The sequence below is a fragment of the Hibiscus syriacus genome, unplaced genomic scaffold, assembly GCF_006381635.1.
Source record: "Hibiscus syriacus cultivar Baekdansim isolate YM2019G1 unplaced genomic scaffold, ASM638163v2 tig00110332_pilon, whole genome shotgun sequence".
Classification (NCBI taxonomy): Eukaryota; Viridiplantae; Streptophyta; class Magnoliopsida; order Malvales; family Malvaceae; genus Hibiscus; species Hibiscus syriacus.
The window spans coordinates 4463391-4478041 of NW_024062688.1; the positions used below are offsets into that span (position 1 = coordinate 4463391).

At 35.0% G+C, this 14651-nt stretch overlaps 1 protein-coding gene across 1 annotated transcript; it reads right to left on the reverse strand.

Annotated features, from left to right (window-relative positions):
• Positions 1 to 1124: 1124 nt before the first annotated feature.
• Positions 1125 to 12030, reverse strand: LOC120119477 (clathrin heavy chain 2-like). Its single transcript, XM_039139295.1, has 30 exons — positions 11722 to 12030; positions 11292 to 11496; positions 10181 to 10269; positions 9946 to 10024; positions 9712 to 9839; positions 9178 to 9276; positions 8979 to 9087; positions 8481 to 8560; positions 8156 to 8383; positions 7998 to 8063; positions 7474 to 7590; positions 7183 to 7380; positions 6929 to 7045; positions 6734 to 6793; positions 6439 to 6525; positions 6262 to 6345; positions 6027 to 6161; positions 5873 to 5935; positions 5679 to 5783; positions 5484 to 5596; positions 5140 to 5392; positions 4908 to 5044; positions 4545 to 4823; positions 3461 to 4463; positions 2834 to 3319; positions 2559 to 2729; positions 2295 to 2480; positions 1718 to 1840; positions 1442 to 1552; positions 1125 to 1302 (listed from the first exon to the last, which is right to left on the reverse strand). Exons 1-30 carry the CDS (start codon positions 11764 to 11766, stop codon positions 1135 to 1137), a joined length of 5124 nt encoding a protein of 1707 aa, XP_038995226.1. The 5' UTR covers positions 11767 to 12030; the 3' UTR covers positions 1125 to 1134.
• Positions 12031 to 14651: the final 2621 nt, after the last annotated feature.

Genomic DNA, 14651 nt, shown 5'->3' on the forward strand with positions numbered 1-14651 from the left:
GACATAACTTTAAAAATAGTGATCATTTCGAGATCAAAACCCATAGTTAGGTGGTTATTTATGTAACTTACCCTTTTATCAATATGTTGATATAGTATTGAATAATTCAAATTTAATTAAAAATATCACGATAAATTTAAAATCCATTAATCTTCATAATGAATTCACACAATTTCCTTCAACGAATCTAAAAGAAATCCTCCATTGGTATGAACTTATCAAACGCGCCTATCTCTATCAAAATTTTCACCATTTTTACCACTAAATTAAACCTCATCAATTTTCTTCTACAGTCACCATTTCTTCCATTAATCTAAAGCCAAACAATATTTCATAATACTTTGTATTGACACGTGTCACCACATGATTAGATACAAAACAAAATAAATTAGATAATAAAAATTAATAAAATATCATCCAATCTAATAGTGGCACATGTCACCATCTAATTGGATATTAAATTTATTAATTAAAATTAAAATTGTGATTAAATTGATATAATTTATAAATATTGAAGATCAAATGTATAATTATATCAATTTATTAACTATCACGTCAACACTTCTGTTAAATTTTAAATGCAAGTGACTTTATTGAATGCATTTATATAGTTAGCTGACCTAATTGCCAAAAATTAAAAAATTATAGTCAAAATGAGAACGAGCTAACACAAATTACATGAAATCAAAATTAAAATTCATGTATTCAGCCAGCAAATTTACCAATAAAAGGTAGCCCTATATATATCGGAAACAAATTCTGTTTCAAATTAGAAAAAATGAAGCAAAAAGAAAAGAAAAGAAAAAAGTGTGAAGTGGTGTTTTCGAACATACCGCTTGGTCAATTCCAATGACATCATCAAACGAAGATACTACAAAATTCAAATATGCAATATGATCATAATCCTGGGCTTACCTTCTTGCCAACAACCAAAAATATTGATTCTTTCAACCCAAAAACACAAAAAGAATATTACAAACTAGCAATATCAAATAGACAATATAAAATGACATTATTCAAAATCCTGAAGAAATTGCCAACACTGGAACAACGAATTCAAAGTCTTTTCCGTCGTTGCAACAGAACGAATCAACTGGGCTAAAAGCTTTTTCAATCAAACAAACCTGTCACAAATTAATAACTGCTGCCCATTGGTGGCATCCCGTATGGTGGCATCGGAGGCATTCCCATTCCCCCCATGGGTGGTGGTGGAGGCGCAAATCCACCACCCATCGTTGGTCCTCCCATACCTGGTATTGGTGGTGCAGGCAATGCAAGAGGTAGCAACTGAGCATACATGTTCTGCAACATAAGGCATTTGTTTTTATCGGTTAGGAGTTCGAATCCGTCGAAAGTCTAGCTACTCCCACTGTGCAGGAGTATAATACATTTTCGAGAAAATGGAGTTGAGTTATCGGCCTTTTAAGGTTATTATTATTACCTGTTGTGCTATGACTTCTTTCTCTTCTTGCTCTTTAGCCTTTACTTCTTTTTGTGTTTCAATCTTGTCCTTGATAAGTTCATCAACTTTGCCAGTATATTCGCGGATAAACTAAAAAAATCAATGAAAAAATAATATAGAAATAAGAACTATCTTGAAACAAACCAGTATCATGGTAAAATAAGCAGTTGTGCTACGATCAGCCATCGAAGCGTTTTAGCTAATAAAACAATTAACTAAATGACGATACTGATAGCAGCAGAGCACATAAATCACCTGCAGCAGATATGGGAATGCGAAGTCAATCATGTTGTTAATCCAGGCAAGCTCAAGAGCAACATCTGGTCGAATTAAGTCATAACAGACAAAGAGGCACGATGTGTAGCATTCCTTCTTGCCCTGTACAAAGAGGTTGACACTGAAATTATGTCCAGTTCGAAACAAAAACAAATATTACAGTGATAATACCAGACGGAGAACCACCATAGTGTAAAAACATGCGTACATTAAAGACTACAATTTCCGTTTCCTATACCTATAAAGACAATGGTTTTATACTTATAGCCTATGGTACTAACTCAGATGTGTGGAATACACATATCCGACATTTATATTTAGATTTTTTCTTGCATTTGAAGAGTCTTTAGAGGGTCAGATCCCATAACCATGCGCAAATATGTGTTAGACACATACTTCAAGAAAAATGAAAAATAGAAAAACAAAGCTTTTACTTGAACCTGGAGGAACAAGTGGAAGAGAGAAAAACAACATAATTAGAAGTAGCTGTTGGCCAAGCAGATACCATTTATGAGTCGGCATATATATTTTACCTACTCGGGAATGAGTTGAGTACCTGTTCAATGAAGTAAACAAGCAACTCCTCAGCGAGTTCACGTTCTCCGGACTGTGAAGCTGTTTCCATTGCATCTCTGTAATGTTTGTCCTTCTTTGACAAGGCAATGGACTGCTTCCACCTGCCCGCCTTTTTGTAAATATATGCAGCAACACGCCTCATTTCAAGCAGCTCATGTTTCTCAATCTACACAAGCAGTTAGAAATTATAATATCAGAAACAAACCTATCAATAAAAACAAACGTAAGAAAAACAGTACTTCACCTTTTGTGCAAGTCCAATCTGATCAAAATTGTCATGCAAATCAATAGATTCTCTCAATCTATCATAATCTTCTTCCTCAACATAAATCTCATTCAATGCCTCATTCACTGCCGACACATTGTTGCTCTGAACAGCAACCATGTACGGCTTCACAAGGCGTAGATGACCAGCCTGAAACACCAGAAGGAAATAATTGTCAACCCCAAATAAATTAAGGTAATAGTAAAGAAAGTCTGTTTATTTTAATATTAGATCAGTTTCTGCCAAAACGGAACCTTTCTCATGATGTCAACAACACGAGTGTGATCCACACGAAGCGCAAGCACATTGAGCATATCATTGATAAGATCAGGATGTTCTTGCAAGTAGAAGTGGACAGCCTTGTAATATAGCTCAACACTAGCAACTTTGACGATTATATCTTTGAACTGCATATGATCCCATGCATCAGGAGAGTGGTTCATCACAGTAGTTGCAGCATTATCAAATTCGTCATATTGGATATACAAAAATGTAAGTTCCTTCCAATGCTGCTGCTCATCACAAGCTCTTATCAGTTTGGGAATATTGAGGCGTGTAGAAAACAATTTAATGTGCTCCATAAGTTTCTCCGGGCGATATCTGGCGTACAGAACTCCCAATTCAGTAAAGATACCCATGTGTGCACGTTCCAATCCTAAACCACTCTCCATGAGAGAGATTAACTCATTGAAGCATCCTCTATTCTGATAGTATTCACTGACTTCTTCCAAGTCATCCACCTAAAAATCAGCAAACATATTGGTCAAAATCATCACAGAAAAGCACTCTCCAATAGATAAACATGAGAAGAAAAAGGGAACTGAACGTGCAATGATTTCATTACTCCTAAAAATTGCAAGTCATCCTGAAACTAAACTCACCTGTACAATCACGTTAAGACCACATATCTGTGCCAATCGGAATTCTTCTGCATCAACACAAGCAAAGCAAACTTCCTTCCATGTCTTGGCACTGTTTGCTTTCCGTGCTGCATCAACAGCACCCTGGAATTGTTTAAGCCTCACAAGTGTAACAGCCAACTTGGCCCAGTTAGATATAAACGCAAATATGATTTTTGCAGCTTCATAGAGCTCTTCATCGAACAACCGGTCACCAACATTTTGAAGATTAGCCACATTTGGCATGAGAATGAATTCTTCAATTTCACCCAGTCTATCAATCTTTGCATATGCATATATGAGTTCACTGTCCACCTTGGGCTCCTTGACCTTCTCCCTGACCATCAGAAGGTACCTCACCAGATCAGGGTAGACATTAGCATCCTCAGAAGCCCGGATAACCTCAAGGAAGTGAGTAGCATCATCTGCACGAATAAATGACTCGATTGCATCACTCACCAGCCCTTCCCTTAGTTGTGCCTTTGCCACCTGACTCCAAACAGCATCTTCTTCAACTCGGAAAGCAAATTCCACGGCTCGATCAACATTTCTAATGTTATCCAATAAAACGTTGACGGCCTGAACATTTAAGTTGAATTTTTTGAATATTGCAAAAGCTTCTTCATATAGTTGAGCTTCCACAGCCACTTCTCCAACTGCAGGTCCATCAAAATTATCTAGCCTGTTGATATAATCCATAACTCTAGATGGATCTGCCTTGATAGCTGTCAAAATAAGTAGATTTTGCAGATTGAAGTTCCCACTGAATGCAGAGTTTTGGAGCACTATCTTCTCAAGAAGTTCAATCAGTTCATGGGGCAAGTCAGCAGTCATGAAGGCTTTAACAGCTGCAGAGACTTGTTCTGGACTTTTGCTTTCTGGCAAAGCAGTCGACACAACCTGATCAATTAGATGTCTTCTATATTCATTTTCAGGATTTAGAACCTTGTCCCAAAGATCAGCATCCATCCTCTCTACAACATACCTGAAATCAAAGGATGAACCAATAAGTCACTAACAAACAAAGATCTGATATACTATCGTTCATAACTGAAGTATTGAATACCTGGCCTGCAATTTGAACAACGAGTTCTTATTTGTGACATTGATAAGTTCTTCATCACATTGTCCTCTTTGGTAAGCCACAACTGCCAAGGTGGGATCACGTTTCTCACAGTACTTACCAACGACCCGGGAATCATAGTAAGGGTTGGTTGTAAGGAAGTGCTCTGGATTGTTATTGCTTTCAATGATAATTTTTCCCAGAGCATTGTGGACATGCACATCTTGGCTGCCCTCACTTACAAGATGCTCCAAGAACTGTGTAAGCAAACGGAGTCGATTTCTGGAAACCAAATGCCAAAAAATGAGAATCACATGATAATGAAGAGATGGAAACAAGGAAACAAGATCCACTAAAAAAAATCACCTCTTCTCGCATTCATCCACAAGGGGCTCGACTGGTAGCAAAGAACGTACTGAGAGAATGAGACCTTTAATAAAATCTTCAGGGCATTCATCGTCTAGTAACTGTCCCACTACCAAAGGAGCATTCCCAGGGTTCACCTATTAAAACAAGCAAACAAGATGACAATTACTTTTGTTTAAATTAAAATCACGCAGTATGCCAGTGAACATATCTAGTGGAGAATATCACATACCTTCTGAACATAACCTTCAATGTAACGGAGCATGTTATTTGTGTAGAGGTAGTGAGTGAGATCAGGGACAAACCCAAATCGGTCACAAACATTAATCAATGGTCTGGCATCAGGAAGCTTGGCTTCCATCAGGAAGTTCTTTGTCTTTTCAGCGTCATAAAAGTTTGATTCCCTGGTTACGCGCTCAACCTCCTTTATTTGTCCAGTTTTAGAAGCAGCTTCAATATATTTAAAGTGTATATCAGGATCCTCACTGTCCCATAACCAGAAGAAAACAACATAGTTAGAAATAGCTGTGTTATGCCCAGTCAGACAGGAAATTTCATGTCTGTTAAATAGCTTACCTTGAGCTTAAATAAGATCCCAGGAAAAAGTAAAGTCCTTCATATGACTTAAATTGCTCAAAAAGTTTTATGCAAGCCTCAACACCCAACTGCTCACAGTACTCTTTGGCAACCTGCAAAACCATCTAGCTAAGTCTTTGGCTCTTCGGTAATTTACTAAACATTATTTGTATGTCATTATACAACATTCTTTACCTGAACGATTATTTGAAGGTTGCCCCTTAGATTAACCAGCAGAAGGTCCTTCATGCACTCCAAAGCCCATTCTCGTGAAAGAGTGCCGAAAAATTCGACAAGTGCCTGAAAATAGAATTATTATTGAAAAAAAAATATCAGGACATAGTAGTCTCTATTTTCCCAAGGAGATAAAGATAGTGGACAACATGTACCTGTGGCTCAATAGCATGCGTATTCACGATGACACGTTTAATATCTGGCAACTCAGAGTAATGCTACAAAAAAAGGAGTTAATTGAATCAGGGAGATATTTAGTGGATAAAACCACAAAAATGAGATAAGTACAAATCTTGATAAGATAATTACCTGCAGAGCTCGCACATAGAGACCAGCTTTCTCACAAAGTTGTGCAATTCGAGGGCGATCATAATGACTGAACATTCCATTTGCTAAAATGGCATCAGCAACATTAGGAAAAGTCACTAGATTGATTTCCAAAACCTGCATGGAAAAGAATGGTATTTAACTACATATATTATTCGTTTCCATAAAACAGAAAAAGAGAGAGAGATTAGCTGAACCAGCATATCAAAGAAATAACCTTTGTCTGTAGAAAAGCATGCTCTGGCAGATTTGGCTTCAAAACATCTAAAAGAAATGCAGTAGCCTCTCGTATCAAGTTCCTCTGAGAAAAAGCAGATATCCAAAGAAAACAATTTCATGTGTTTCATATAGAAAAGTAAGGTTATTTTCACAATCAAATTGATAAACATCAGACCTGAAGAAAAAGGTCAGTAATAGTGTTGTAATCAACTGGACAGCCTCCCTCCATTTGAGACATCATCAATGCAAAATTAACTGCTCCCTGCAAGTAAAACAAGTGATAACCCCTTTGTCCATGAAAATTACAGATCAAATCCCATCAAAAAGATCATAATAATAGCTATTGATTGCCAAACAATAAAAAGGACTTCAATGAAGAGATTCAATACAACTAAACATATTTATCAATTATTCATATGACACGCTTTCAACACCTCAAACACTAAGGACTACAGAAAAGAAGAACAAACCTGTGGATCTGTACGAAGAATTGTTTGCAGAAGGAACAAATAGTCCGGAGAGTACCCAACCTGCGGAAACAATTTAGTCATGACTATTTGATACAAGCATTCACAGGAATGTAAAAACTTGTGGAGATGGTTGTAAAAAGATCATGCATCAATCGCACCAGAAAGTGTCAACAAAAAGGAAAATGTGGTAATCACCTGCTTTGAGTAGATCAAGATTTTGTCAAACTCCCTCCGTTCTGCAAAAGCTGCAACAACTTTAGGAGTTGCCCTAGCTTTAATATATATTTTCAGTGCAAGATCATTATCCACAGTCTATAACAAAAGCAAAATGAAATTAGACGAATACCAAAAAAAAGTAAAAAAAACATCTGAACATTTTTTATTTTGAAATTTAGACAAAATTTTACAAGATACAAATGCTATTTTATTCTGGTGAGTAAAAATCAAACCTTCACAAGGTCACCAAGTTCCTCACTACATTCCAATTTATCTTCAGCCAGCCAATTCTCCAGAAGATTCTTCTTGTTTTGGTTTACCACTAGTCGAGATAATTCCAATGACTCAAATGCATTAAGCTTCCCTTTTGTTAAAAGTGTACCAAAGTACTGCAACAATGGAGGAGTTTGCCCAGCTTGCACAGGTACACTCTGCAGCATTCAGATAAACGTTTTTGCCTCAGATAAAATCAACACAAACATAAAAACCAGAACCTAAATGATAAAAGAAGAAGCAAATGAGACCTGAAACTTGGCAACTGTATCAGGTGTGCGTAGGATCCCCTGTGGAGACTCCGCTGCTAGCTCAGCAGCTTCTTTATACTTTGTCTGAGCAAACAATTCTTGAAAACGTTGGACAACCTGAGATATCCAATACCAGAGAATCAAGACCCTAGTATATATTGAAAGAAAAAAGTAAGCAAAAACAATATCTAAATAAAATAACAGCTCAAATTGAATAACTTAGACTAGGTATTATTGTCAACAAAATGCAGCCAAAAACATGTAAAAGAACAAAATCTAATTATGCAATTCAAATGCAAAAACACAACCAATAATTGGCACTGAAGTATATCAATAAAAAAGAGGGCAATGTATCACCAGTCTCAGAATTGTAGAAGATTGAAGAAATCCCAAAATTCATGAAGAGAGTTACCACAAAATGTAAAGCTTTTAGTTGATATATCAGGTTCTTGCTCCAAAATTGACATTCCAACGCAAAGATCCACAAACCATAGACCAAACTATACACAAATCAATCCACTTACCAGGTTCTCTGCACCAGGAAGGTTTCCTCTTTTAGCCAGATTGACAGCAAGCTCCAAATTGTTCAACTGAAACAGAAAACAACCACGAAAAGTTGTAAGCCAGCGTGTCTCACCTTAGTGATACCAGAAAACAAACCAGAAAAGGCGCAAAAACATACTTGGCCGCTAACAAATGGCACAATTGTTGCTTCATTTACAGTAGCCAGCAACACCTGACCTCGCCTATTGATGGCATAAAACCCTCCTGCTGCTGAAGCTTCAGAGGTTAAAAATATTGGGTCTGGGCTGATTCTATTTCTGTATACAGCACTTGCTGTCTCTAGATCATAAACAAACAGCAGCCCCAGCTTGGTGATAACATAGATCAAACTATATTTGTTTGATATCTGCCAATTAAAAGAAACTTGTCTTAGTATAGGCACAAAAATAAATTTTAGAAAAAGTTAACAAGAAAAATAATTAAAATTAAGGACATTATGCTACCTGCATTGCGACTGGAAAATCATCTTGAAAATCTGGTGGGAAGAATAGATCTGCCTGTTTCTTTGAAAATGATGGCCTACCTGTCATATTAGATGTTCTGTTAACAGATTTGGAATCTAATAGACTGAAGAAAATAAAAGAAAATCTTGTAAATCCTATGTTTTGAGAATAATAGTTAATTTACAGCCAAAGACCCCCATCAAAAAATTTAACTTAGTCTTGATCATAATTTAGAATTGGCACAGATAAAATTCTAGGATTACTGAATGAAATCCCCCACAAATTTATAAAGTAAGGTCCCAACCAACTGATCTACCCCTAAGCTAAAAGTAATTTCTTATTGTACTCTTGATCATTGGATTACTTGAAGAAATGGGAAATTGTTTTATTTTTTAATTTTATCTTTCAATTTTTTTGTTCATGAATAAAGACCATCAGTATCCCTTCATACACAACAATGGGATAACAAAAGTATAACAGATATCATAGCAAGCTGACCAGGCTGAGCACCAAGCTCAATTATGTGCAACTTTGACACAATCTGGCCAGCATTAAAACTCTTGGTAGCAAAAGAAATAAGAATGGAAGGATTCTCGTTTCCTGGAACCTGCCGGATTCAAACATGCATATACAATAATTAGTTGTTAGAGCAGGGTATAAAAATGTCTAGGGAAAGAAGTTGAAGAAATCCCCTTGCCTTAAATTGTGCAAAAGCAGCAGCATGTGCTTCAAGAGCTTGACTACGCTGCTGATCAACAGAGAAAAGTTGCATGTTCCCCTTGACCAATTTTGGCCTCTAAAGGAGACAAGAAAGGGATCAAAATCAGAACTATATAGTAGCAGCAAATAAATTTTCTAAAGATAGACCTTCATAACTAATAATTTTAATGCAAGGAACTATTCTGACAGTATAGAGACAAAAATGGAGAACAGAAAAAGCAAAGAAAACTAAAACATGGATTTAGAGGGATGAAAATCCTATAGGACACTGCAAGAGACAAAATAAATCACCAATATGGTTGAACTATGGGCCACATAACAAACAAAACAGCTAGAACTTTTTAGGCCTAGTTAGTTTAGGGAAATATTTAGAATATATTATTACAAAAGTTCTGTTTTTTGGAATAAAAATTTATTTACTTACGTGTCTCAAATTTCAAATTCCCAAAACTTCATACAGATGAAGCAAATGCCGCCTTCAAAAAGAAAAAGGAAAAAAAATGCTGCATACCTCAGGTGCACCGGGGGCAATTCCAATCAAAACCAACCACTTCTCCGAAGGGTCACATTTATAGTTTATTATCTGATTGTTGACTAAATTAGCTGTTCTCTCAAACATCTTCATTGGTTCAGAATCACCTGCAAGGAATAAGAGGCAATGAAACACATAACATAAAAGGTATTATATGATAGATAAAACACGGCTGCATGTGATACTAGATAAGTTAACAGAATAACTTCTTACCTTCTATTGACCAATGATACACGGAGGTCTGTGTGATAAGACCTAGCATTTTTGTGCTAATCCATTTCCAAAATACAACCTGGACATGAACCAAGGACATTTTGCTAAGCTCAAGCGATCATGTTCACTATTGAGGAAATATAAAGAATGCGGAGGTAGACAGCTAATGACATAACCTATGAAACAATTACAAAGGAAATTTAAAAAGAATAAATAGGATAAAAAATGAATTTACTGGTTCAGGCATCTGATGCGATTTAATTTTCGCTTTCAACTCTATGTTAAATATTTGCAAGTGATCTTGAGTTGTTCCCGGTAGTTGAGCTACAAAATCAATGTCATTTCGATGAGCATAAAGCTTAGATAGAAAATAAAAATTGAAGAAGGCATAAAATTAATAGTTGAGATATTTAATCTCCTCCCCTTAATACTTTCATTAGGAGGAATATTAAGTACTTCATGAAAGAATAGAAGTTAAAGAGGGTATTTATGCTCGTCGTGTCCTTTAAATGGAAATCAGAGGCCAGGGGGCCATTCCCTTGACTCGTATTGATGAGAATTTGACTCCGCAAAAAATTGAGCAAAAAGCTGCTGAATTGGCCTATTTTTTGCGTGTACCGAATGAAGTCTTTTGAAATGAATTTGCAGAATAAATGCTTTCTCGCCAGGAGGAAAAAACTCAAGCCAAAAATCCTCTTTTTTTTTATAGAAGACCTAAACTGAAGTTTCTTCAGAATGCCCATTCAAGCCAAAGCAGACATATATGGAAGAGTCGTAACATAAAAAAAAAAGCTTTTTTTGTCCACAAATTGTTTTTTATCCGTCTGTAAAACCACTCAATTTGCGTATTTGTTCTCGTCTCACTGAATCAAATTGAAGTAAATTCCACTATAAGATGACTCTACCCCTCAGCGGAAGTGACCAATTGTTCTTGGCAAACTAAACAAATTGATGAACAAATACACCAAAAAATATTCAATAGAAAATAAAGCAGAAAAGCGTTGATTACTACAAATAACATTGTTCATTCACAGCCAAAAGCAGGGATCTAGCACTTAACAGGTATGGTATAACATTCATTTGTTCATTTTAGAAAGCAAAGAGCAGGTAGCAAGCATTTAACAAAAGAAGCTTCAATGCCATTTCAAACATTTTTTCAGCACAAGTATTAGATAAAGATAAATCTCATACGGAATTCGGTTCTTTGATTGGCCAGAGAACAAGAAAAAAAATATATACAACCCTTTAATCAATAACATAAATGCTATATAGTCAAAATCAATTAACGACTCAGATTTCCCGTGCTCCAATAAAATGTAATTACTAAGGTAGTTAAGGAAACTGACCTTTCAAAGCGAGGATTCTAGAATTCGGATTCATAAGAGCAGAGTCCGCTGTAATAGGCCTTCTCAAGGGCTTCATCGGCATGCTCATGTCGATGATCACAACACTATTTTGCGGCGAGGTTTCTCTCACACAAATATACTTATCAGATTCCATAGTTACGTTCGTGAATGTGATAAATTGTGGATTAATACCAACGCTCGGCAACTGCAATCGTACATCATCATTCAGATCACTAAAAATTCTCACTATTTGAAAACGTAAAGAGCAACTTCCAAACAGATCTAATCAAGTTTTATATATATTAGACATGATAAAGTTTATAAAGTATTCTATTAAACTCGGAAACCGATGATTAACTATAATATATTAAATACCGATTGAAACGAAAACGAAGAGCGAGGGAAATTAGACTGAAACGAGAAGACTTACAGTTAAGACCTCCTTCATGGAGATAGGAGCGTTCGAGGCCGCCATGGTGGCTCAGATCGAAGGATGCAAGATTGACGAATCAGGAGTGGATCTAACGGCTGAGAACGGATCTTTCAATCGATAGTCAAAACTGAACACTGATAAAGAGATGAGAGAAACAGAAAAACAAAAACTGTTCGAAGAGATCCGAAGCAGAGAATTTAAAACGTTTGAAAAGAGAGAAAGTGAAAGAACAAAGAGAGACAGAGGAGAGATCCGATCTAAGGCACTGGAGAAGGAGGAAAGGACGCGTAAAAAATGTGCCTTGGTGCGCTCGTTTGCCAGCTCTTGGATTTTGATTTTTTATAGATGCTGGATCCGGGTAATAACCCGATCCATGTTTCATTTCTATTTTGATTTTTATAGATATAGTCATTTAGGTAAGGATGATTATGGATCGGATTGAGTATATGATCAATTCAAATTTGATCTGAGTATAATGTTTTTATTTATCACTTGATTTGGTCTGAGTTTAGAAAAGTTTAACCTGACCTGACTTTTAAGATAAAAATCTATACTCGACTCAACCTGATATACACACATATTTCTCATGTTTATTAGGTAAATTAGGGGTCTAATTGAATAAAAATACAAATAAAGAAGTATTATAACAATTATCTCTAAATATATAAATATTAATTATATTAATATTTTCATGTCAATCGAGTATTTTTCACCGGAATCTGATCCAACCAAAACTCGGATTTTCAAAAAAAAAAACATCCTATAAGTTGAGTCGAAACATGTCGAATTTGAATCAAACGTCCATCCCTATATATAGTGTAACATCTTGAAATCCGGGTCAGTGACTAAAATGATAATTTTTTAAACTTAGTGATAAAAGTAGAATAGTTTAATAGTTTAATGACTTATTGGAAATATAGTTGAAGGCTGTTTAGTAATTATTGAATGAATTAAAGGGTAAAATGGTCAATTGACAAGTAAGATTTTTATTTTCCTTTATAAGATAAGAGAACCACGTGGAAAGGGAGAGATTTCTCCAGAGTTCTCTTCTTTTCTTTTTATTTCTCCTTCACGTGGAAGCCAAGAGCAAATGTGAGTTTTTGGTTAATTGATTTCTTATTGAATTTTAAGTTTGGTTTCGATTATCAAGTGACTCTTAAGCTTAAGGGAAGCTTAATTTGTCATAAAACAATAAGAGGAAAGGTATAGAAAGGATTAAAGGAAGGAAGTGAATAAATGAAATCTTGGTAGAAAGACATTTATGGGATTTCCAGACCAAATTTGACTTGTCAATGGTCTAATTAAGAAGTTAGAAACAATATAATTGAATTTGGAACATGTTAAAAATTTAGTGTAATTCTTGAATTACATATGAAGAATAGGATTTTGATGTTAAAGAGGTGATGAATGAATAGAAATGAGTTTGAATATGTGTATGTGAGTTAAGAATATAAAAGGGGATGAAATATGAAGAGTTGAGTTAAAAAGAAAGTGAATTTCGTGCTCTAACTGGAATTTATGGGTTGTGTGCATCGATGCACATTCATTGTGTACCGATGCACTCTTAAATGAACATCGAATGCAGTGAGTGCATTGATGCATAGGGAGTGCATCGATACACCCCTTAAAATAGAAACATCGAATGTAAATTGTGTATCGATGCATGGGGTAGTGCATCGATGCACATGTTAAGGGATGCATCGATACACTGTAGAATGTATCGATGCACTTCAATGGGAAATGGAATAAATATTTCTTTCATTCTAAGAAATGATAGATTAAAGTATATCAATTGGATACTGATAAGTATCAGTATATGATTATGTAGATATCAAGCACGAACAAGTTCCAAGACGACTATCAAGTTAAGATTCGATCGAAATAAAGGAAATCATAAAAGGGGATTGGAACTTAGTGAGGTCAAGGTGAGTGTGTATTATTAGAATATATGTATTGTATATGAAAATTAGACTTGCGACAAGTCTGTTTCCAATATGTTGAATATATGATTATGCTTGATATTACGTGAATATGCTTAGTTCGTATTACATGTTATGTGGTATGAATTTATATGATATGTGTTATATGGCAATGATTTATGTATTATAGGAAAATATTATACGAGTTATATGAACTTGAGATATAAATTATAGGATCACGAACTATGTAAAATACAAATGACTCATGTGATAACAAAAAGGAAGTGTCTATATAAACATATAAGATAAATTATATGGGAAAGATTAATAGGCTTAAATGAATTTATAATAAATAAGATATATAGTAAAAATCTATGAAGCCATAGAGAGATATTATAGGAGCTTTTGATGATAATTTATTAGAAGACTTGTATATGTGATCAGCTATGTGAAACTGAACTAGGTAAATATATGAAATTAGTAAATAAATGATGGGAGATAAGTAATTATGTAAAACACGGAGTTATGATATATATATATATATATATATATATATATATATATATATATATATACTATATGAAAATGTGTACATGAATACATGCATAAGTGAGATATGTTTATAGGTTATAATATGTTACAGAATTTATGTGAATATAAAAGTATAAACCATAAGTTATATGATATGAGATAAGTTATTATATGTACATGTGAATTATATGGAAATAAACTATGTGACTAAATGTGATCTTATGAAATGTGATAATGAGCTATGTGATATATGACATGAGATATATGAAAGAGAAAGTATATGTGATAAGTAAAAGTGAATCATATGATTACATGAAGATGTGAAACGATATAAAGATAATGCCCATGTTATGTGTTATGAGATCTAGATATATAGTTGGCATGCCAAGAGTCGAGGGTCTACGCGGTCCTTCGGGACATAGTGGTCCTCGGGGACATTTCATAGTGGTCCTTCGGGACAGATTTCATAGCCCATAG